This window comes from Perca fluviatilis, chromosome 1 (assembly GCF_010015445.1).
Source record: "Perca fluviatilis chromosome 1, GENO_Pfluv_1.0, whole genome shotgun sequence".
Classification (NCBI taxonomy): domain Eukaryota; kingdom Metazoa; phylum Chordata; class Actinopteri; order Perciformes; family Percidae; genus Perca; species Perca fluviatilis.
Window position 1 is genome coordinate 31,455,907 of NC_053112.1, and position 26,224 is coordinate 31,482,130.

The window sequence follows — 26,224 nt, forward strand, 5'->3', positions numbered from 1 at the left end:
ACACTTCTTTCAACCCCGTTTACCACAAAAAAAACTCAAAAAGCAGACCAGACAACTGTATTCCCACTTGCTAACACAACATCTCTGATAAAAACAAACCTGGCAGCTACATTCCTAAAGCTGCTGTTGCAACATCTGTGAGCAGGTTTCTTTTCCCAACTCATCTCAGTTTGATGTTTAAGTTGGTCTGTCAGTTCTTGTGTGAATAAGCATAATCTTTGGACTCTGAAGGCTGACTTTTTTTTCTAGCCTGGAGGAACACAGAGAGCGATGAACAGAGTATGACAGAAACATGCACTTACCTGAGACTTAAGGTCAGTCGTTCATCTTTAGCCCTCAGCAGATCACCTACAGAAAATGTGGCACAACCCAGGAAGCTGCTCTGTAAAACCAGACAGAGAAGAAGAAAATTGCTGGTTAAAACAGGGCAAAGTATTTCAGCAGCAAGTTAAGAGATAAAAAAATATAAAACATTAAAAAAAGAAATAACTACTGAATAACGGTTTTCTTCTTTCAATATTATCATAGAGGTGTTACAAACAGGTAGGTGTCAGACATAGTGTGTTAGAATTTACTTTGAGCCCCATGATCTTAGAAGGCAAAAATGTGAGATCTTGTCAACACGAGGCACAGAGACACACAATCTCCTCTCCTGTCTCTCTTTCTCCCCTTTCTCACTGCTCGGACAACATGTGTTTGCTGCAGGTATGATGTGAACACGGGGTGTCAGCACACAGGAACTGGGTCATGGAGAAAGAGGTATGGGACGAAACCATCAATAACGAAGAGAGATGATCTACATTCGTAGAACACACACACACACACACACACACACACACACACACACACACACACACACACACACACACACACACACACGTAACACCACTAACATGCTAGCTTGTGCTGCACAGGGGAGGCCTAGACTGTGCCAAGGACACAGGCTGCTCCGAAAAAAGCTAAAACACAGAGTAGGTAATTAACAACAGGTAGAAAGGTGACTGCACATATTTCATCAAACAGGGGAAAAACGATTTTAATTAAAGTATTCACAGCATGTTCACACTCTTCTCTGAGCTACTGAGATGTTAAAGTATCATCACGTTTTTTATTTATAAGCTTTTACAATAGTGCCAGTGATGGTTCCGCGATCCCTGAAATGACAATACGAAACACTAAAATGTGTGTCTTGCCTCCGTCTGTTGCTTTACATAGCTGTCAAAGGCTGTACTTTGCCTCTGAAGATAAAAACAGGATTGTGTATGTTGTTGAAATTAATGCATATGAGATTCAGGTAGGCCAACACCAGAAAGCTTCCACACACTCTATACATTTTTACTCTCCACACACAAAACAAAGCGCAAGTCAGACGGTGAAAATGGGTTGGACCGATTCCATATGCTAGATCAGTATCTTTCCCGATAGTCATGACAAGGCCTGTAAGTAACAATCATTTTTTTATTATTGATTAATCTGCAGACCATTTTCCCACTTCATCGATCAGAAGATTTATCTTTAAAATGTCTCAAAATACCAAAAAAATGCCCAGTATAACTTTCCAGAACTCAACATGGATTGTTCTATCAGACAATCAATCCAAACCAAAAGACATACAGCTTACTGTATGACAGAAAACTGCAAATCATCGTATTTGACAAGCTACAGCCACATAAAGTTTGGCACATTTGCTTATAAAAAAAGTGAGACATTTACTTGATTATCAATCAAGTAAGTATCAATTAACTGACATATTGTTTCAGCTCTAGCCATGACAAGACAAATCCACATTAAATACAGTGTCTTTGTCAGTATCCTTATATAATTCAGTGACTCTGCTAGGAGTTACATTTATTCAGTCACAGAAGGCCACCGACTTATTTTACAGCATCACAGCAGTCCCTCACCTCATGTCACCTTACATAAAAATGACTTAAATGAGATCTAATGAGAGCACTGGTATTGGATCAAGATCAGTATCATTAGAGACTCATGAGAGTTGAGGTATCAGGGGAGAAAAAGCTGGATTGGTGCATTTCTACAGTGAAATATTGTAAAAAGCATCACTAAGGACACATAACAGTTTTATAGAGGTAGGGTCATATGGCAACTGTGATAAAGAAGGGAATGACTGATGAGAGTTAGCACCCAGAAAACAGCAAAGCCCACAGCTCACAACTGTTGTATTACCTATTATAAAGTAGTTACAGACATGACTCACTGATTTTAAAATTGATGAGATCAGATATTTCTGGGTGAATATATTATGCACGGCTGTTTTGAGTTAGTTATCCTAACATGCTCTTTTCCTCTATTGTTTGGCTTCACTTTCACCTCTAATCTTGGTTCCTGCCTTTTCCGACAAATGCACTGCTCTCTCTCTCCATTTTTTGGGTCTCTCTGCAGTCTTCTGTATCAGATAAAAAAAGGGCATCCTGTCTACTGACCTTTCCTCTCAATCATTTCCTCACTGAGCATATGCTTTAAGCAAAACACTGCCCCAAACACATTGTCCTGCCCCGGCCCACTCACAAGTAGGCTAACGCAGAGACTTACGCATGCGTGCACAGACACACAGAAAGAGCTCAAAATACAAGGTCAGTCAACAATGCTATGAAAAAACAAACACAAGATAACATTGAAACACAGTAACATTTTTAAAAAAAGGAGCTCAAATTTACCAAGAAATACACACAGCCCCAAGCGTCACATTCAGGTTTATGCAGTGTAGTGTCCTTACTGAATTAACCAGAGCTGGGGTCCACAGTAGGCATCACTTAATATGCACAACGTCATATTCTCCAGCAATGACGTATCATAGCCAATCCTAGTTTGCCCTGATAACCCAGAGCACAAGGCACAGAAGGCCATTACACAGCGTGGAGGAACATTAGATCCCTATGTAGCTATTACTCGCAAGCCGGTACAGAACGTCTGGTAAATGGTCTTAGAAATCCATTCCTTAGCATCTTTTTATGGCCCCTCACGATGAAGGCTTTAAAAGTAATGAAGCTCTGGAGACTGTCCTCTTACGCAAGATCAAAGTGGCTGTACCATAGAAAATGAGATAAAAGATGGGGGCAAGAGGAGGAGTGGAGTGAAAAAGAAGACAAATGATGCTCTTCCAGGATCATGGAGGATTGATTATGATGGTCTCGCTCGGTTCCCTTCTTACATGCTCTGGCTCTCTCTTTTTTCTATCCATCTTTTTCGCCTGCTCTTGCTCATTCCCTTGACTGGTTCTATTGGCCATGCCGGTTGCAAGCTACAAGAGAAACTTTTGATCCATGATCTCCTTCACTAGTTTTCAAAAAAAGGAGACAGCGAGACATTTAACACGAGCCCAGAGATAAATACGCGTACCTAACCAAACACAAAAGTGCTCTTGAGAACACATGCGCACAAATAGAAGATCAATCACGGACAAAACTAGAATTACCGCCTTGCGGTTGGATGCCTCCGCCAACAGGTCAAGTTGCAGTTTACATCCATGTCTGTCCAGATTTACATAACACTATATACATACACTTAGGGCTGGGCGATATATCGATATAAACAAATATATCGATATATTTTTAAATGAGATATGGAATTAGACCATATCGCATATATCGATATAGTTCAAATGTGATCCTTGCTCCCATAGATATGTCGCCGTGAGGTTCTAAACATACGTCAAAACCCGCCGCCATCTTGGAACAGGGGTCCGAAGCATTCAGATCAACGCTAAAGATGCCGGACTTTTGTACTGCTTAATTATGTTCGATAGAGGAAATGAAAAGAACAAACCGCAATGGATAACATTTAACAGGTGACAATGTGTTTTATGATTATATATGCCGCCTTCGACCAGCAATCTGAGCTCCGGCGGCAGCGGGAGGCGGAGAGCCCCGCGTCGGCCGCAGCCGTTCTTCCCCGGGCAAAAACACAGCGCTTCGCCGCCTGCGCGCGCGGTCCCCGCTGATCCAGATCGGACCAGCCAAAGACAGAGCGGTGATCGGTAGGATCTTACACGTAGACGGGCACCGAACAGCATGTCGATATCGGCGGAAAGTTCCACTACGTTTTGTGCGCCGGCAGGCGGACTGAAAGAAGCTACAGCGGGGCAGCGACCGTCTGCGGCTGCAGGATCTGGAGCTCAGTGCCCGTTAAAATTACATGTAACGCATAAATACATACAGAAATAAATAGTGGAGGAATGAGCCTGGACATTTCAGTCTGTTTAAACTTCACCTTGAAGCAGAAACTCTTAGTTCAGAAGGGTGAAGTTTCCGTTTGGACTCAGATCTGTGAACCGATCATAATAAATATTCTTTGTATTAACACATTAATTAGTTTCTTTGTTTTGTAGTCGATAGTTCATCTTTTAGTTTACTTAAGTGGAAGCAGTATCAAGTGGAAGAATGGGACTATAACCTAGGCTTACAGGCATGAGGCATTACATTTTGAACAAAGTAGATTATATTAATATCAAAAGCTTAATTGACCTTTGGAACGAATCACAAATAGCCTATGGAGCTTTGATTTCAAAAAAGTTACTCCTGTTATACAGTATTTAGGTTTACATTTTATTGTTATTTGAACAGCTGAGCATTTAATCATGAACCAGGTGAAGAAACCGGTTTATTATTTATTTGATTTTGCAACTGTTTCTATGAAACTACTTGTGACATGTCATATTTGATTTGGGCTTTGACTGAACATTTGCTCTCAATTCGCGGAAAAAAATATCGGGATATATATCGTATATCGATATTCAGCCAAAATATATCGGGATATGACTTTTGGTCCATATCGCCCAGCCCTACATACACTACCGGTCAAAAGTTTTAGAACCCCCCAATTTGTTTCGTTTTTTATTGAAATTTTAGCAGTTCAAGTCCAATGAATAGCTTGAAATGGTACAAAGGTAAGTGGTGAACTGCCTGAGGTTAAAAATAAAAAAAGTAAGGTTACTCAAAAATTAGAAATAATGTACATTTCAGAAATTTACAAAAAGGCCTTTTTCAGGGAACAAGAAATGGGTAAACAATGTATAGGCTGTTCTGCAGCAATGGCGGTTGATCAAGCTTTGAAAGTTGGTGCTACCAATTCCCACAGGTGTTCCAACTTGTCTGGATTACTTACAACCCCCTCTGTTTGTATAAAAGCATTGTTGGAACACACTGTGGTACCATACCCTCGTGAGCATTATTTGAACAGTATTGTACTGCAGAAAGTAGTGTGTTGCTATAAAAATGGCGGGAAAAAGGCAAGTAACAATGGAAGAGAGACCATCATAACACTTAAGAATGTTGGTCTTTCCTACAGAGAAATTGCAAAGAAAGTCAAGGTGTCAGTGAGTACAGTATTCTTCACCATCAAAAGGTACTTAGGGAAGAGGTCTGGCAGACCCAAAGCCACAAGTCTCAGTTTCAACTGTAAAGAGAAGACTTCGACAATGGACTACTGAAGACTGGAAGAAGGTGCTATGGACTGATGAATCAAAATTTGAAATCTTCGGTTCATCACGCAGTATTTTTGTACACCGTCGAGAAGGCGAAAGGACGGTTCCTCAGTGTGTGACATCAACTGTCAAACATGGAGGAGGAAGCGTGATGGTCTGGGACTGTTTTGCTGGATCCAGGGTCTGTGATTTGTACAGAGTGAAAGGCACCCTGAACCAAAAGGATACCACAGCATTTTGCAGCGTCATTCAGTACCCTCTGGTATGCGCCTAGTTGGTCAGGGGTTCATCCTACAGCAAGATAATGACCCAAAACATAAGTCCAAGCTAAGCCAGAACTACCTTAGCAAAAAAGAACAAGATGGTAAGCTTAAAAACGTGGAATGGTCACCAGACTTAAACCCAATTGAGCTGGTTTGGGATGAACTGGACAGAAAAGGGAAAGCAAAGCAACCTACAAGTGCCACACATTTATGGGAACTTCTGCAACAGAGTTGGGAAGAACTTTCTGAAGAATATTTGATTTCCATTGGAGAAAGAATGCCACGAGTGTGTTCAGCTGTTATATCTGCCAAAGGAGGCTACTTTGATGAGTCAAAAATGTAGAATACATTTTGGTTTATAAATTGATTCCATGATTTCTTTTTTAACTTAAATTGTTCATTTGTTCTATTTTTTCATTTCAGAGTACAATAAGACATTGAACTGGATGAATTTCAATAAAAACCTGGAAAAATTGGGGTGTTCTAAAACTTTTGACCAGTAGTGTATGTAGCGAAGACTTTGAAGGACTTTAGAAACATGGATGCTTACACACATCTTCAACCCTGTAAGATCTATATCTCAATCACAGTTTCAAGGTGGGCACCAAAGATTAGTAATTCATCTGACCAAATGTCTCCCCTTCTGTTATGTCAACGTGTGTTCTGAGTTATGGCGTTGAATAATGGCCTGAAGAGCATTTGGTTACACTTTACTTAAAAGGTATCTACATAAGAGTGACATGACACTGTCATGAACGTGTCATAAAAATTATAAACAATGACATGACGCTTCTTTTAGTAAGTGTCATTTGGTTTTTGTCATGACATGTTATGGTTATGGTTAGGGTTCAGTGTCATGACAGTGTCATGTAGATACCTTCAAGTAAAGTGTTACCGAGCGTTTTTGCAGAACATTATGATGTCACACTGAAGTTGACTTTTCATCCTTAAGTCCAAGTGGATGTTTGTGCAGAATGTGAAGAAATTCCCTCTGGTGGGTCCTGAGATAATGCATCACAGGAAGGGGACGGATGAACGTACATAGGGCAAAACGGACGCACAACCCAAAAACATAATGCCTTCAGCCACAGCAATCGCCGGCGCAAAGGGATAAGAAATAAAAGATACTTGTAGAGCTGACATATTGTACGTCTAGAGGCAATCCCAAGCACTTGTCTGTGGACCATGTGAGGGCCACAGTGTGTCTGTCCGTCACTTGGCAGAGATCTATTGATTTTCTCCACTCCCTGGGTGACAGGGTGACACACACACACACACACACACACACACACACACACACACACACACACACACACACACACACACACACACACACACACACACACACAACACACACACACACACACACACACACACACACACTACCTGAAGGTGAGGACATTTATTCACATGCTACGCCAACATGTGACATTTTATATAAATTACATCTGGCAAACATGTAACGAATATGAACAGAATTATATCATAGAGGTCAGCGGTGTCGACATGAATACACTGCTCCTTCACCACAAATAGAGTTTTACAAATTGGCCTAATTAAGTCATCAGAGATGTCATGACATGCCATTTATACTTGCATGCAAATGTGTGCACTCGAGCACAAATTATGACCACAGTAAGTTCAAATCGACAGAGATTACACACTCACATAGACACACACGCACGCGCGCACACACACACACACACACACACACACACACACACACACACACGGACACACGGAAGTCCACTTACAGTTATGGTGCACACACTCCTAGCAGTGAAATAAGGAGAGGCCGACCGAAAGATAGAGAGACTGAAATAAAAAAGCAAGACAGAGGAAAAGAGATGTTATGTCTTCTTTCTTCCTCTTAATGAGCTCCAGGACGGTTCTTCCTACATATCTTCCTCCAGTCTTCAGTTAGAGGAACTCCATGTGTTACACTCGCTCTTTAAAGAGCAGCAGGCACACTGGCTGATACAGACATTATAAACACGCAAACATAAAACACACACATAGTTAGACTCACACACTGCAGCCTCCGTTGTGACTGAGAATTGGCTAGAGTGAGCTACTGACGTTACCGCTGTTGCTGCTTTGGCTGGCTTGACAGTAAGCGAGACCAGCAAGAGAGAGAGCGAGAGAGAGAGAGAGAGAGGAGGAGGGAGCCACAAGAGGGGGAGTCGACAAATACAAGCAGCCGAGGTGGGGAGGAGGAGGAGGGTGGAACAACACAGAAGAGGAAGAGGCAGAAAGGAAGGAAGACAGACAATTAATGGGTAGAGAACCAAGATAGCAACACAGAAAAGGGAGAGACATATAGAAGAATAGAAGAGTAGATACAGAGATAGAGAGAGAGGGGAAGACAGAGACAGAGTTGTGTGTCACACCTCAGTTGCAGCCGGTGACTCAGATGGCCAACAGGAAAAGAAACACTTGTTATGGCTGCGTGAATTAACATGAATTCCAACCACACGGTGCAAGGTGTATGTGTAGGAGTGTGTGCTTGTGTACAACACAGATAAACACTTCAAAACACATATTGACATACTTGAGGATCACACAAAAGCCAACACTCTCTACACATTTTGAAAAAAGGCCGCAAAAAATAAATTCATCAGTCGGTCCTTTTTGAGAAATCGAGACAATAACGAACAAACCCACACAGCAACAACAGTGACACCGAGCTTAGGTTTGAACTATCTCGGCTCAAAGCTTGGATTAAGCAGGGTTTAATTTACCCATGCTGACACAGGGGGATGAGTAATTCTGGCAGAACAAAGGACACGCTCTAACATTGGCCCCTTATCACTGAGAGCAGGTACACAAGCAAACACAATAAGACACGCACACAGACACTTAAGCAGACATGCACGCACACACCAACCCAGACACCTAACATTTGTAAGCGCACACAAACTGTAATGTACAAATACACTGAGCACGGAAGGTCATGGTGATGAGTCCTCAACCTCATTTAATATGGGAGGTGGGGAGTGGAATTAGGGAGTGTGGGTGGAAACACTGGATTTAAAGCTTTCTTCCTTACCATGAGTACTGCTAACCTGCTGGGTGCCAAGTGGAAGCCCCAGTCAGATAGCGCATGAACTCCAAAAGATTACCCAAAATGCTCTTCAGTCTAACAAACTGCTTACTCTGACTATGCAACAGTATTTATGTGCATCCCCGCTGTTGCCAAATCCATTTGTACATATTTTTTTTAGTTGGTTAATGCTCAATTTTTGTCAGGGATTATTGATGTTATGTGGCCTTTTTGTGCATGCATTCCCAAACTAAAAATCTTTGTTTGAATCTTACAGGAATCTTACAGGAACAGAAATGAATGATTAATAACAACATGGAAAATCCTAGATCAAAGCTTGTTCAAAATATGAATAGAGCACACTGAAAACAGGAATTTTTTTAATGCCCTACTTTGAAGTTCAAAATGTTTGACAAATTTTAAAAGCATTCAAACTGTGAGTTCCTGAAAAGCACACTGAGACTGGCAGGGATTGGTCTTACATTCCACATGGGGAGCACAAGCTACCATGAGCAGGGGAAATGTTTGAGGCTCCTAGCTGTAAAAGGGAAAGCCTAAGTACTTCGTAATTCCTACTTTTTAGCATTTCTAAACCAGCACTCACAGCTGGTTGAACACTATTGTCACTGCACATGCCCGCACACATTATTCACGTACCTTATATAGGCAGTGGATGCGTTAGTCCATGTAACGATCACAAATGCCACTGGCAGCTTAGGTTTTCGCACGGCAACAAGGGATCTTAGACAACCAGTCACCCCCAAACCCAGACAGGCAAAGATAAAAGCAGGCGGCTGTGTTTTCCCCGGGTGAGCTGATGTTCTCATTCTTAGCCGTCTACCATTGTCCTCCCATTCTTCCCTGACTTATTTGTTTCATGGTTCTCTACCTTGACCTCATTCCCCTGCTCTTGATCTGTTAAAACATAAATAAATAAAAGTCTGCAGACAGACAGAGAGATGCAGTCAGACCTGAGCTCACCCACTTTTGCCCTTTGCCATCTATTTCTTCAATGCATTACCAACAGCTTACATAAAAGGGACAACTAAACAGCAAAGATATTTTCTCTCGCAAAGAATTTTACACAGGTGGTATTACACAACAGTGTTGCGTTTAGTAAGCTCACATGCTTTAATGGAAATATTTCATGTTTCACTTTTACAAGAGAAAATATTTCATGAATGAGAATTATCTTCTACTTGGAATAATAGTATCTTGGAGAAACTTTCCCAATTTGACAAATCTGAAAGTGTTTGATATTTTTTTTTAAAAGTCTCTTCCAAAAGAGGTCTTGGAAAATCATCTTTCAATCAGAGTTGTCTTATATTCTGGCCAATACGGCAGGTTCTGGTTATGAGTTTCGATGTAGTGGTCCATTGGATATAATCAGGTGATTATGGGACGGCAATCGAGAGACATTCTAGTTGAAAACCCGTTCCAAATTGTCCGATCCATCGGAAACGTATGCCTCCGAGCTTATCGTCCTCATGGTGGAGAAGAAGAAAAGGTCCAAAGCGTGGCTTTACTTCCCAAAGAAAGATGACAACAGTGCTGCTAATGTCTGTAAAATGCCATTTTCAAATAAAGGTGGAAACACCAGAATCATGCTGAAACATCTTACTATGGAACATAGGCTTAAATTCCAGGAATGCCGTGTATTCGACACTATTCGCACAAGTGCAACTGCTTTCCAAGTGAGCAGCATGCCTGTTTACCTAGGATAAATATACTATAACATTAGCGACACACAGCTCAACTATATTTAGACTCAGCAATAATAAAACAGTTGCGTTTAAAAAAAACGTGTAAGGCTACTTTTTTTTACCACATATAAAACTGATCAGGAATCAATAATGGAATTGATGAAATATTACATCGATAAGCAGAATTGAAAATGGCATTGTTACGAATAACATCTTATTAATTCCCATTCCTACAGCTGATACAGGATTTTGAATTGTTCCAGTCTGACCTGTGTAGGAAAAGCACAGCAGGCTCCCAATGCAGTGTACTTCTTATGTTACTCTTGCTGGTCCTGAGGCGGTGTGTGTGTGTGTGTGTGTGTGTGTGTGTGTGTGTGTGTGTGTGTGTGTGTGTGTGTGTGTGTGCACTCCAACTTACATGAGGCAGTCTTCTCTGAGGTTAATAATAGTGATTTGTACTTACATACAAAATACTTTGATGTGTTCTTTTAGTGTTTTGTGCCATTAAATGCCTTATTAATGGTTTGTACTATCGGTCTGTTTCATGAATAACTTTAAAAATGTATCAAAGGCACCAAAACACACCTACTTTAAAACAAAAAGTACGACTCGTGCATGAAACTGAAACAGAAGAGATGAATGCCTTCTGGGTCTGGTTTTGATTAAAAAAATAAAGCTAAACTTTAATCTTTTTTAACTCTAGAAAGATTATTGAGCGTAAAATCATTTAATTGGCATAGCTTCCCATGGCTTAACTTCTGTGCTCACATAATTCAGTGATAATTCTTATCTCACTTTGGAGTCAGACAAGTGTAAATTACCATGAGAACACATGGAGGGTTTAAGAAAAATCCATATCGAAACTATAAATTATAAATTGGACTCTGAGTAAAACAACAAAGGGTACATTACTGTGCATTATGCTAAAGAACTGAATCAATAGTTTAATATCAGAGTGATGTTAAAATTGGAGCTACAATGGTGCAGTTTTGTCAATACTTGATGCATTTGGTAGTTTAATTAGTTAGCTGTTGGAGGAACACAGCTTGCTGTGATGAAGTATGGGCTCCAATGACAAACTAACTCAATCATTATCCCAGCCTATTATGCCATCGTCGTTAGTGTTGCACTCAATATCAAGTCCCCATATTTTTGGGGGCTGGAGATTTTCTACTGAATGATTTCACCAGTCTCTTTAGTCTGCTATTTTTACCACTGTATATCTGCAGTGTGCCAGAACAGGAGATTTTCTGGGACTGTGAATGTTGCTTTTTAATCAGATCACAATTCTTGTGCACAGCCAATTCAACAAAACCACACATCAGCCAAACACTGTGTACTGAATAAGGTAAAAGAAAGAAGTATAGATGCAGTGGCTGTCATTTGTAGTTGAATATGTTTAGTGTGCTGAAAATACATGTTCTGTTATGTGATATATCCTGCTTTTCAAAAACATTTAAACTGACACACTTTCTGTGCTAAAACTATAGGAACCAAGAAGATATTTTTGCACCTTACTCAGACTTCATAAGCACTCAGGCTGGACTGAAAAGTAAATACTCACTGAAAGCTGCCTGCTGAGAGACAGAGGAAACTCCTTTAAGGATTATTTCTCCTGCAGTTACTGTACGCAGAAAGAGATCTATAAAACTATGTAACGTTTGCAGAGTGGCGGACAAGTTAATTTCAGTCTTTCTCACAAAACAGTTTCAGATTCCCAAGTATCTGTTATTCTCGGTCACGGAAAGAAAGGCGATAAAAAACAGTGATACAGGCTATGTGTACCTGCTCTTACAAACATTCTTTAGCTTGTCAATGCTTGTCCCCAAACAAAAAGCCCTTCCTACTATTAGTTTTCTCCCTCCCTCTATCCCTGCTTTCGCTATGTTAATCACGTTTTGGCTGCGTCCTTTTTGGTGCCAGGCCAACCATCAGGGAACCAAGGTTTTCTGACAGAAACCTCCAAGTACTACATAGAGCACCAAGAATAATGCTTGAGTAACATTACATAGAAAGTCAGATTCCCATGTCCATATCTATCTCTATCTATCTCACAAACAAAGCTGCAGGTAGGAGAAAAATAAACTCAACTTGTGGCAAACGCAGCCTGCCCTTGGTACACTGGAAGCACACTACCGATGCCTTCCCCACACTCTCGGCTTTGGTCCATAAACTTTAACGGCTAACCCCACTGCAGACTAGGTGATAAAAATCAAGGCTCCTTCACTCAGTCTGTAAACATGACATGGTGGCAGGTCCAAAGTCTGTACAGCCCCATTCAAATCCCCTCTATTGACTTCACATACAATACTGTATTTTAATTGCAGCGCAGCAAACTTGAAGCTGTTTTGATAGAGTTGCATTTTAATAGATCCTTTTCTGTCTCTGTCAGCAGATGAGACCGATCCATATGATCATACTCTTACAACATGACGGGTTTTTTATCGGCTACTTATTGCAAGCTGCTATCAGCTAGACCCGGTGGAGGCTGTGGGTAGCAGCTTCCTCTTCTCTAACTCTGCGGTTCAAGTTGAGGCCCACAAATGCAGCAACAGACAGAAGTTGCACACAGAGAGAATGAAAGCACTTTATCATTTTATCGCCCCCAAAACATGTTGCAAAGCTCAACATCCTGTTTGTCACATCATCTCTATTATCCTGGTTGGGGCATTAGTATGAAGCTATTGGTGTTTGGCATTAGGGAAACATTTCTCAGCTCTTTGAGGGCATTTTAGGCCTTAATTCCACAGGAAAGATGAAGAAAGGGGAGAGAGAAGGGGAATAATATGCAGCGTCGAGGGGTAAATCTCTATATATGTGCGCCTGCTCTACCAACTGAGCTGAAACTTTTGTGCACAGCAGACAACATAGGTTGTTTTTTTTTACATACCCATAGATAGATAACAGGGAATGGGCAGGTTGCAATTCCCAGCCCTTATGTAACAGCAGAAAGCTGCTAGCTCACCCCCAGGCCTGTAAGGCTACAGGCTATGCTTTCTCTCTCTACCTCGCTTCCTTTTCCACACACACACACACACACACACACACACACACACACACACACACACACACACACACACACACACACACTAATAGTAATATAATATGCTAGCTCATGCCTGAAGTGGTTGATAGCTCTCTTCTTCAGAGAGAAGGGCTATAGGGGCTGTGAAAGTAAACAGCTCGGATCAAACCAACTCTGAGCCCTTTGAAGAGTGGGAGACAATTACGGAGATCAATGGTGCAGCCCAGAGGTGGTTAACAGCCTAGACAGGCAGACAGACAGGGATTGATGCCCCGTAATATCTAGAGAGTCTGCTCCTAAATGACTTCACTGTACAGCAAAATCTACGGTGCACTTCATTCCTCACTGAACATACACATAGACACACATACACATAGACACTCTGCCAATAGACTGTATGAAGGGCTCTGACGTTGAAAGGTCAGCGGCAACGAGTTCAAAGCTTAAATAATTTTTACTTTGAGTGCAGCGCTTGGCGGCAATTCCAAGCTCTCCCCATTGGAAAACCATGGGGCGGCCAGCGGCTGTGTAGGCGGCTTTAGGCTACATGCACACTACTACGTTTTTATTAATAAACGGCAAACAAAAACAATCTCCGTCCACACAAGCGTTTAGGCCCTGTATCCGAAATAATCTCCGACCATATTAACACGTCTAAAAAAACCGCATATAACATGACCATTTGCATACACTGGGCATACGCGTGCCTTTGTTAACAGGAAGCAGATAGTCTACATTACTCTGCGGTTGTAAATCATGGATGTATAAGTTGAAAATACCAAAATTACTTTGAAAAACAATGGCGAAAAGTAGGACCAGAGATTTATTTGCATGGACCAACGAGGAGGTGGAACAGTTACTGAAAGGCATGTAAGCCTACCTAACAGATGAGACTGACTGACATGGGTGTCTGCGTCATTTCCAAAGGTACACAACACGATGCAGGAAACAGAGGGATAAGTGCAACAGCCGCTAGCTATTTTTGTTCCTCAGCAAACCGCAGCCATATTAGTTGCCTAAATGACATATTTGCCAGTTGATGTGGAACAACATCAACAAAAGAGCCTTTTGAACTAAATATACTGCTTATGTGAAAGTAGAATTTGTCCTTGGTGGCTATGATAGCAGATGAATACATTAAGTGTTTTTTTGTTGTGTACACTCATGAATAGCACATACGATTCTTCAAACAAAAAAAGAGATAAGATCAAAACAAATATATTTGTTTTATCTGGGGAGGATAAAAAATGCCTCTTTGAGATGTGTAAAGGCTTCCCACCCTCTTTGGGTGTACAGAGGGGGAAACAATGTTAGCCGATTTCTGATTATCATATAATTCCATCTGCACTAGCAGAACGGAACACCAAAGCAGCGACAAGAACCCTTTTGCCCCACACTCATTTACTTTTCTGTCCCCCTGGGTGAGGGGAGGAGGAGAAAAGCAATGTGCCATATCTTCATCAACAAAGTTAGAGCAGGCTGATGTACAAGTGGTGATATACTTTAAAGTCCCAATCCACTCAAAAAGATGTTGTTTTTTTTTATGTTTATGTCCCCTAAAATGTCTGACCCTGACTATACTGACTTGTCTCTTGTTTTTCAATGGAGAGGTGTTTTACATTCCTCTACTAAAGGGGGAGATGTCTGTGCACCAAGGTTAGAATCATTAACGAAAACAAATGAAATAACGAAAACCAGGTGTGAAAAAACATTGTCGTTAACAAAAATAAAAACGAGGCATTACAAAAAAATGGTAACTAAACTTAAACTGTAATGTCGGTTGGAAAACTAACAAAAATAAAATAAAAGAGTAAATGTCCTTAGTTTTCGTCTTTGTCAATGTCTTTCATAGAGCAAATAACGTTATATCTTTCCGACCATGACAGTTCCCGTAGACATGTATAGTTTCCGACTGGGAACCCAGAAATTTCGACATTCCATGTCAAATTGAATACAACATGTCCGTGCCCCTCGCCTGGCATCATGGCGGTACCGAAAGTCGGAAGAAAGCTGCAGAGACCTATTTGATTATGACTGTGTCAGATAAAAGCAAGTGCCTTGCAGTGGAAGGTGGTAAAATATGTGGACAATTTATTAAAGGGAAAAAATCCCACGAATTTGAAAGTAGCCTACATTTGAGAAGCGTGCACAAGGAGGCTACAAGGAGGCTAACCTAACAAGGATAAGGAGAACGCAAAGCCCCCTTCCCCCGAAACAGAAGCTAACCCTGGTAACGTTACGGGCATGGGTACAGGGCCAGGCAGCATGACGGAGACAACCGCAGGACAGAGAACACCACAGGCGTGTTTTCACCGGCAACCCGATAGCTACTGGTTAGTAAATACGCAGGAACACCAAAAGCGGGAGGAAGCGTGGGTTAATATGTGGATTAATACTGGGATGTCTACACAACTGTGGGAGTCGATTGACTTCAAAAAGTTTGCCACTTTACTCGACCAAAGTTCAAAACACCTGTTCACGTATGTCTCCTTTAGTCTGTTGGCTATTTAAGTTTTTTTCTGGAAAATGTCACTTACACATTTTGCACTTACTGTGGCGTCTTGTGTAGACTGTTTACATATCTGTGCTCATCATCATATGTACATTGTTTGTACTGGTGCTATTGTTGAATACATTGTGAATACATATTTCTAAAATTGTATGATATTTTTGTTGAGTTATTACACAATACTTTTTCTGACCTTTTTGAATCCCCGACAAATAACCCATATTACAAAAAAGACTAAAACTAATAAAAACTAAACTAAAACTAAGCATTTTCAAAAACTAAACTAGCAAACCCGCTTTAAGAGCTAATTCAAACTAAACTGAATTTGAAAACAAAAAGTCAAAACGAAATAAAAATAAAAACTAATGAAAAATGCAAAACTATAATAACCTTGCTGTGCACTTACCTAAAATGTGAGATTCAAACGTACCCCCGGGTAAGCTTGATTTGTTAGGTCACTAAGTCGAAAGCCAATCACTAGCACAAGCAGCAGTGGTGGGCGAGGTGCAAGGCCAGATTCTAAATTTTGATGTGGAAAACCTATTTTAAACAAAATATTAATTAATTATTATTAATTATTAATTATAGGAGTGTTTTTACATACTTTAAAACGTGTCTGGAGGGGAACTTTAAAGTTTGCACACAGCGATGCTCGGACAGATAGGGAAAGTCATAAAATGCTGTATTACATCTATTTCAAATGACCAACTGTGGGGTTTATATTGCATGCAGAATGACTATACAGTAGCCTGGCACACACACACAGGATTACGAATGCTGTTTGCCCACAGGCTTACATGTGCAGACACACACAAACTCACACACTGTACCCTGGCTGGCAAGCTCATCAGTGGCTCAGTTAGCCATGGAAAATAGCTGCCCACACACACACACACACACACACACACACACACACACACACACACACACACACACACACACACACACACACACACACACACACACACACACACACACACACACGCACGCACGCATCAGCACTTTCCACCAGTGCCTCTCAAAGGAAACCATTACACTGCAGAAACCCACGGGAAGCCAGGCACAAAGGGGATTTTCTCAAGCACTTTTTTTCTCTTCCTCGCTCTCAAAAAAAGAAAAAGAAAAAATAACTAACTTACACTAAGCTACTTTTGCCAGAGAAAAAAAGATTACAGTCAGCCGAGCGTGTAACTCACCTGTGACCCAGTAATTCATTTGGCTGATAATCTGCTATTGCAGGCTGACATTAACAATCACTGATATGATGGGTAGAGAGGCGAGGGAGGGTTAGGAGAGGTATGGGTTGGGATGATTGGTGGAGGAGATATTTCATTAAATTCTCAAATGAATAATGCATTATGAAATTGATCCAGACAAATCCCACCTTGAGGAGATTGAAGTAGGATTATACGGGAAAGGTTTTGGGCAAGGTAAAGACAAAGAGGAGGTTTCCTGGGAAGGGGCACTTCAGCATCAAGTGTTTACCTGGTGCTTGATAAGACAATTAGCAATTCTCCTTTTAAGGTATGTCAGCTGCATGCAGATAGAATATAGTGTGAGTTATATGCACAGGCATACATCATTTGAGATATCGCCCCAATTGTGTATTGCACAGGTCCACACATTTTCTATCCGATGGCCTTGAGAAAACAAGTGCAAGCAGTTTCCTCTTTATTTCTTTGTTCTCAGAACGTTTTTACAATTAATGGCATTCTGATGTACTGCTGACTTTAAACTACAAAAAAATACCAAGTTATTAAATTAGAATCTATATAAAATGAGTTATGTCTTTAAAGAAATAGCTGGGCATTTTGGTAAATGTACTTACTTACTTTCTTGCTGAGAGTAAATATGAAGCTGGAGCCTGCAGCCTGTTAGCTTAGCTTAGCATAGAGACACCCGCAATGTGTTGTTTTTACACTTTGGTAGACATAACAGCAGATTTAACTACCTTTGGTTTCCAGTCTTTATGCTAAGCTAAGCAGCTGCTGGTTCCACCTTCATATTGAACAGATCAATAGGAGAGTGGTATCGATCTTCTCACTCACAAGACATTGGCTAAGCGTATTTCCCAGAATGTTGAGGTATTTCTTTAATTTGTTCTTTGTTTTGTTCTCTCCATACTTTTATATTTACCCTAATGTACATATGAATATTGACAGTGCTTTTGTTTTATTATGCATGCATGTGCACATATGTACACTAAAATTGCTTAGATGTTTTTCCTCCACTTTGTCACTGACAATATGTAAAATGATTACACATGCATGTTTGGCGCCCATGCTCCATCTCAAGTTCTATAAATCACCTGTGTCTTTTTTAAAGTGTTACAAAATGCACCTCAGTAAATACTAATGGAAATGCACTTAATTCATTAGCACTGAACCTAATTTATCCAGTGTGGCTTCCTTATAATACATGTGTATAAATAGACTTGTTTCCTGGTGCACTTCACTTGTGTTAACTTTACCCAGGGAAAAAGGTTGTCTCCCCGTGGCAACAGCACCAGACATCTGCTCAGCAGTTTTTTTCAAGTAATTAGCTTCTATGCTTAGATGTAGTTGGCTGCTTTTAATGAGCGTGCACTATTCCAACAACTATTTTAACCAATGACTGCTTACACCCTTACAACAAAACTAGAGTGCACTTATTTTCCAACAATTGTAAATATGCATTGGCGCAATGAGTCACTTTATTGAAGTGCATGTCAACACAGTGGGGGGGAACAATGTGGGAAGACAAAGTAATTATCTGGTGCCTTTCTAAATACAGTAAACAGGAGTTTGAAGTATCGTCAGCCAATGAAAATGATATCATTACTGCGAGAAAGCATGCACTTCAGAAGCTCAGGCTTTGGAAAGAGCTTGAAATGTTTTCCAACACATCGCTCCAGCGTGACATGTTACTCTGCTAAAAGTCTGTCCATGGGGCTTTTCAGATGCCTTGTGAGACATATGTACTGTTAACCTGACATGGCAGAGTAAGTGCTCATTTGTCAATAAACATGTTTTAAAGTGTTTAAACTTTCTATTCTCTGGGGCCAGGGACGGATCGTTTATTCCCCCTCAATTGTCATCTGTCTGGCTCCAACACTTTTACAAGTGTGCTAAAGTAAACTGGATTTTCTTTTTAATATATAAAAAAAGGCAGACAGAACAGTGTTTTCAAAGCTTTGAGGGCAATGTTGCCCTATCTGTACAGTACTTCATGTGGAAAAATTACTTTAATTCATTAAAACTATGTTAAACTGATCTGTCTTATAACCTTATCAGGTTTTGGAGGCTTGCCATAAAGTATTTATTCTTAATCCATAATATTAAAAGCTGCCACATGTCTTTAATGATGATGATGAGTCTTGATGTTCACAAAAAAGGCAGACTTTAATATTGACCCATCATCCATACATTTCCAATGCAACTGGCCTCCACTATTCCACGAACACTACTTTCCAGTTGCTTTGATGTAGCTCAAGCACTTCAAGCTAAATTCTCATCTAGGGGTGTTTTGCATCTTCCAAAGAGAAAGCTTAACTAATTATCTTACAGGTTAGCGCTCTTCTTTCTTTGTCTGATGTTTTATCCTCTCACTTTTGCTTTTAATGGGGTATAAAACACTGATGCCATTGAGCAGTGTTTAAAACAAAATCAGAGGATCAGTAATTAAGTGAAGAATTAGCAATGCTGTCAAAGCACAGAATTTTCAACTTAGAAAAAGAAGTTAAAATCAAGGAGAAATCATGAAAGAGGATTTCCAAAAGACACTGTGTGATGCCTGATGGATATGGGATGGAGATAAAAGAGGCACTTCCTGCATTTGGAAGAAGTGTAATTGTGCAATCCATCAAATGCACTCTTTGTTGCCTGCCTGGTTGGAATGGGAAATTAAATGCACATAAGTGAGCATAATTTATGGCCAGTAGGAATGGGTAGAATGTGAGACTCTTCTCTGTACAGTATATCATATCATAATCACTGAGACTGCAGCACTTTTCCCTGGCGAAAGTGAGGGTGTTCCTAGACATCATATCGTAGCTGTATGCTGAAAACGTTTCTCACGCACACCCACAAGTGATGCTCGTGAGCCACCCCTCAAGTTTCCACTGTTATGATTCGTCCTAATCCGTTTGGCTTACTTGCCATCGTCATGATTGACCGATGTCAAACCTGTCACACATCCATGGAGCTCACTCATCTCTGTTGTGAGTGGCAAAAGTCACACCTCAGCCATCTTCTTTTTTTCTTTTTTTTTTTTTTTTTTACAAATGATTGCGTTTGAAGGTCAGGCAATTCAAACAGCTTGCAGATGAAAGCCTTGGTAGAATCTGTTATCATGCACCTACTACCATCTTTAACCTGAAGCTAAACTTGACTTACTTATTACTAGGATTGTTGCATAGCTCCTTCATGTCTCAGCCTGGCATGCAGTATATATTGTTAGTCTATGGAAGGCATCTGACTTAATCCTTGAACCCAGCAGGCAGAATCTGCAGGAAAGGTTAAAGAGCAGTGCTTCTGCCCTCTCTCACTTTTATCAGTGTGGTGCTCTTGGTCAAGACCCTTAACCGCAAACTCTTGGCCCTTAACTGCACCAATGGAGCTTCTCAGTGGTCAACAGATCAGACTATCAGACTAATGCAGCAGGCAGTTGTGGCTAAGGAGGTCTAACGGGTCATCTATTAATTGCAGGGTCGGTGATTTAATCCCCTTCAGCAAGACAGTGAAACCCAAGTTGCTCCTGATGGTCAGGACTGGTGAATGAGAGGTAAATTAAAAATTCCATTAAAGTAGTAAAGCACTATATACTGTAAGTCCAGTCCATTTACCAATGACTGTGGTTGTACTGGGCTGGTTACAGGTGTGAAAGTGTTACTGTGCGACTGTAATTAAAATGATGATTATTAGAAAAAACATTGCTCTGAGATTACAAAGACAATTACATTATCCTAGAGGAGGTTGTGAATATGCTTGCTTCTGCTGGGAACAAGTTCAATAAGGCAGGACACACCTATGTATTGATTGTCTTTGTGACATCTTAATATACTTTGTTGACAGAACACTAACTGGACAAGAACATATGCATCCATTAGCATGGCATGCATCCATTACAGCAGTAGACCTAACACTAAAATAGAGGAAAATGGTTTTATACTGCTCACAGCCAAAGTAGAAATACCATTAAACTATCTGCTATTTCTGCCAGGCAAGACTGCCAGCGAGCAAGAAAGAGAGAGGTCACTAGTTTGACTAATTTTAGTATTGCCGACTTGTACTTTAGCAGTACTATTGAGCACTTGTGACATTGCCTGACATTGCCACAGTGATGGTGAGGGAAGCAAAGTGGCCATCAGACAAGAGACGGTCCTTATCTGAGGACTGTTACTCTCGTAGGTTATCATTGCTCAGTTGTCCACCCAATCACTACCAAGACCTTTCTTGGATATCTCTGAGATTGGTTCTTGTGAAAGTGTATGTGTATGTGTGTGTGTGTGTGTGTGTGTGTGTGTGTTTTCCCTCTAACCTTCTCTCACTGTCTGCTTCAATTTCTCTCCCCCCCCCTCTCTCTTTCTGGCAGTAAACTTGTGCACTTACAGAAAATTCCCACCACACTGACACTTATCCAGCTAAAAGCAAGTGGCTACGCCAAAAATATGTCAAGTCACCGCCTTTTACACATCATGATTATTGACAGGGCAGGATTAACTGAGGCTGGGATTCTCCATACTTCAGCAGTTCATAATTGGAGCGACAATTCACCATAAAACAGTGGCTGCTCAAACTGCCTCCTGAGATGCAGCTAATATCTGCTAGTTGAATAGTTTTTAAATCAGGTAGACAGCAGAATAAGAAAATCTGCAATAGTCACAACAATGCAACATCACAATGGTATGGAGAGATTGAAAGCTAATACAATGTAAAATCAGTTTATATCTGTACAAGAGTTATTTTAGATTTTTTTTTTAACTTATGTAGACGGCGGGTTTGAAATTTTCCAAGCTTTACGGCCCTCTATCGGCTATAACTGCACTATGCAAGTTTGCCAGATCGGGTAGGGGATCTGTAGTTCGAATGAGACATAAGAATAATGGTAATGGTAATGGACAATTCCACTTCAAACCTGTAGGGGGACCGAAGAGGAAAAGTGCTTTGGTGTTGCTTTAAGGTTAGCCTACTATAAAGGTGCTGGTTGACAAGTAGCTAATGCTAATGCTTGGCCTATAACATTAGCTAATTCTTGGTGGGTAACATAAGATTACGACATCGTTCAACACGCTCAGTTATTTTTAGTAGGATTGTTTTGACCACGGTTAACAACTCTGGGTTAACCCACAAATTCATCAGTAACGTTAACTGTATAGATAGATGACTAATCAAATGGTAATTTAGCCAGCTAGCACACCCCTGTCTGTCTGCCTCACTCTCCCGGCGCTGTAAGGGTTCAGTCGGGATGAGAGCTGACAACAGCCCCGGGGACACATCCACAGCCAGCCCCCAGCCAGCTAGCAGCCAGCCACTATCATTACAGCAATCCAAACCCGGTCAGCACTTAACTGCGGTGCTAAGGACGCTAACAGCAGTTTAACGAACCATTGGAACAGACCCAGGCACCAGAGTTAGATCAGCGGCCATTCTTAACGTTACACCTCTGTTAGCGTTACCGGTGTTCGTGCAGATAGTGCCACTCGAAGCGATCAAAAGCCTTCTCCGCGTCCAGTGAGATGGCCAATACTGGATCATTGATGGATTTTGCGCAGTGCGCTATGTTGAGGAATCTTCAGTGAACAGTTTTGAATAAATCCGGTCTGGTCCAGATGGACCAGAGTGGGGCATACTTTACGGAGCCGGATAGCTATGATTTTAGTGAGCAACTTATATTCGCTTGACAAAAGAGAGATGGGTCTCTATGAGCCACAAAAATTGGGGTCTTTCCCTGGTTTTAACACTTACTATAATTAGAGCCTGCTCTAGAGTTTGGGGTAATCTGTTGGTCTTGATTGCATGATTGAACATATCTATAAGAGGATCCAATAATTTATTAGCAAATGTTTTTTAAAAGTCCATTGAGAACCCATCAGGTCCAGGGGCTTTACCCCCTGGCAGCATAGCCAGAGCCTCCATCACCTCCTGTTTAGAGATTTTAGCTTCAAGTCTAATCTGAACCTCTTCTGGTATCCTTGGAATATCCAGGTTGTCCAGAAAACCATCCACATCATAGCTATCCCAACCCTGAGAAAAGTATAACTTGTTGTAAAAGTTGGTGAAAGCCTAGTTAATGAGATTAGGGTCGCGGACCACACCACTACCATCCGATGACTCCGTAGCAGGAATGCATCTAGCAGCCTCTTCTCTTCTAATCTGCCATGCCAATAGTTTCCCTGATTTGTCACCTTGTTTGTAATAGTACTGTCTCAACCTGGCCATTGCATTTTCTACCTCTCGAGTCGTAAGAGCATCATATTCAGCCCTCTTAGCTATCAACTGATCAATAATGCATTGTGATTGGGAGCGAGAGTGTTCGGTTTCAAGGGCCTTAAAGGGGTGATAGAATGCAAAACTGATAGTCATAGTTGAATAACGACAGTTCGGTGGGTAAATCGGACATACATAGAAGCTCAAAATCCTATTGACACCCCTTTACTATGAAAATCTCATATTTTGAAACTGCCGCTGAAAACGGGCGAATCTCAACAAAGCTGGAAGTTGACGTCAACCTCCCAAGACCTGTACCTTTGTCACGCCCATGGGTGTATTAAGAGAACGGTCACGCCCCAACATTTACATAGACTACACAACTGACCTGAGATCAGGTAGTCTTCTGAATCTAGGTCGCGCAGATCTCTGCTATTCCATTACAAAATTCACTTCTGAAACTTTTTTATGTGAGAAATCAACTACGTAAAGCTCAAATATGGGCCGCTTTACGAAAATGGATGGCTAATTGCAAATTTTGTCCGACTGTGTGAGTTCAGCGGCCGGTGCTGCCTGTGTTGTTGCCTGGCCTGCCTTCCTTCACAGACCCCGGCCTGCTATGAGGTACTTGGAGCTCCGTCACGACTGGCAGCCCACTGCACTCCTTACCCGCGCAAAGTCACCGTCTTTTGGGCTAATGGACAACGAAACGCAGCTGCTCTGAAAGAGCTCCAGGGCCTGCAACTCCCCTCTTCCTGCTAGCTAAATGCCCGGTGTATGTGAGTGAGAGCGCGGTCAGTGAGCTTGTTACGCCAGCAATCTCTTACCAGAGTTCCAGTTAATCTTTTAATGTGTGTAATTATAATGTGTTGAGTTATTTAAACAAACGATTGGGGAAATAAACGCCGCTTGTCCGGGAGTCTCATTGATAGAGCCCGCGGCTGGATGTAGCTCTATCAATGAGAGCTAGCTAGCCTCCTCTTAGAATTCCTCTGGAATTCACAAATATTCATTAACTTGAAATCGGACACAGTTGTTAGCTAGGACATTTAGCTAGATGTTGTATACGTGGCGTGACGAAATTCAAACTGTAAATATACTCGACTTACGCCAAAAATGAAGCTAACTATCTGTGATTTGTAGCTACAAATCACGGGCTACATCCAGCCGCAGGCTCTATCAATGAGACTCGCAGACAAGCGGTGTTTATTTATTCCAATCGTTTGTTTAAATAACTCAACACATTATAATTACACACATTAAACGATTAACTGGAACCTGTGGTAAGAGAATGCTGGCGTAACAAGCTCGCTGACCGCGCTCTCACTCACATACACGGGCCATTTAGCTAGCAGGAAGAGGGGAGTTGCAGGCCCTGGAGCTCTGTCAGAGCAGCAGCGTTTGGTTGTCCATTAGCGCAAAAAACAGTGACTTTGCGCGGGTATGGAGTGCTGTGGGCTGCCGTGACGGAGCTCCAAGTACCTCATAGCAGGCTGGGGTTTGTGAAGGAAGGCAGGCCGGGCGGCAAGGCAGCAACACAGGAAGCACCGGCCGCTGAACTCCGACACACAAATTTGCAATTGGCCATCAATTTTTGTAAAACGGCCCATATATGAGCTTTATATAGTTGATTTCTCGCTAAAAAAAGTCCCAGAAGTGAATTTAATAACGAAATAGCCCGATAAACAATGTATAACTTTGCAGTGTCTGAAATATGAGACCTGCTGTCGAGTCTCCCATGTGTTTCTATGTAGTTTGCTCAAACCAATCAGCACGTAGCTCATTCTGAATATTCATGAGCATACCATATTTGGAAGAAAAGCTCTTGTTCCAAATAGAGCCATATTCACAGGGTAGTTAAGGGCCTAATAAAATAGCATTCGGGCAATTTTCGGCACAACCAATGTTACATACCCTATTAGGAGACCTTAAGGAACAGTATAAAATACCCTATATAATCATTCTATCACCCCTTTAATATCAGCCTCTAAGGACACGGTTTTGGTTTGATATTGTTTCTTCTTCCAAGAGGAGTAACTAATCAAATAGCCCCCAATTTAAGCTTTGATTCCCAGATTATGGACAGGGAGGAAGAGCCTGCATTTGTCGTAAGGAAAAGTTCAATTTGCTCGTTAATTTTTATGATAAATTCCTCATCATTAAGCAAGTGGACGGGAAATCTCCAGCGTTTAGGTTTTATGTTTTGGTCCTGTTTGGCTAACTGGAGTAGAAGGGGGGCATGGTCCGAGTGTGTTTTAGCCAGGTATTCACAAGACTTGACCAGATGCTCCTTCCCTGCATGGAAATAAAAAAAACGTCAATACGGGAGTATACTTTGTGTGCGTGTGAGAAAAAAACTTCAATACGGGAGTATACTTTGTGTGCGTGTGAGTAAAAAGAGTATCCACGCAGTCATATGTGTCTCGCCCTCCACACATCTATTAAATTAAGGTCAGCCAATTCGTTTTTGAGAGCCTTAAGCCTGAGACACACCAAGCAGATAATCGGCCGCTGGACAGTCTGGTGAGGTCAGTGATTGAGTCTGTTTGGTGTGTTCCGTGCAGTCGTCCGTCCGAGGGGCCGTCGGCCTTCATTTTGGCCGATTTGACATGTATAATCGGCAGGCAGGCACTACTGGCAGTCGGACTCAAATGACACACTGATCTCAGAAAATCTTTTAAACTGACCTTTGTCGATCTGAAATGAAGACAGATTCAGCAATTGCATGGCCTATTTCTCGCTTAAAATGTTTTCAGAAACACGTTTCTTCGGTTAACTATTTTAGTACAATATGAGATCGTATTCTGAACAAGCCGCCATGACTTTCTGCCG

At 41.3% G+C, this 26,224-nt stretch overlaps 1 protein-coding gene across 8 annotated transcripts in view; it reads right to left on the reverse strand.

The window, feature by feature from the left end:
- Nucleotides 1-26,224, reverse strand: part of inpp4b (inositol polyphosphate-4-phosphatase type II B) — a 285,453-nt gene that overhangs the window by 118,685 nt on the left and 140,544 nt on the right. For 6 of the 8 annotated variants that reach the window (XM_039815294.1, XM_039815285.1, XM_039815276.1 and 3 more), the window contains one exon: nt 303-382. In XM_039815294.1, the coding sequence (XP_039671228.1) occupies nt 303-382 (80 nt within the window). Of the gene's footprint in view, nt 1-302; nt 383-7,460; nt 7,522-7,735; nt 7,844-26,224 lie in introns of those variants that run through there. The other 2 variants (XM_039815323.1, XM_039815333.1) reach the window with 2 other exon arrangements.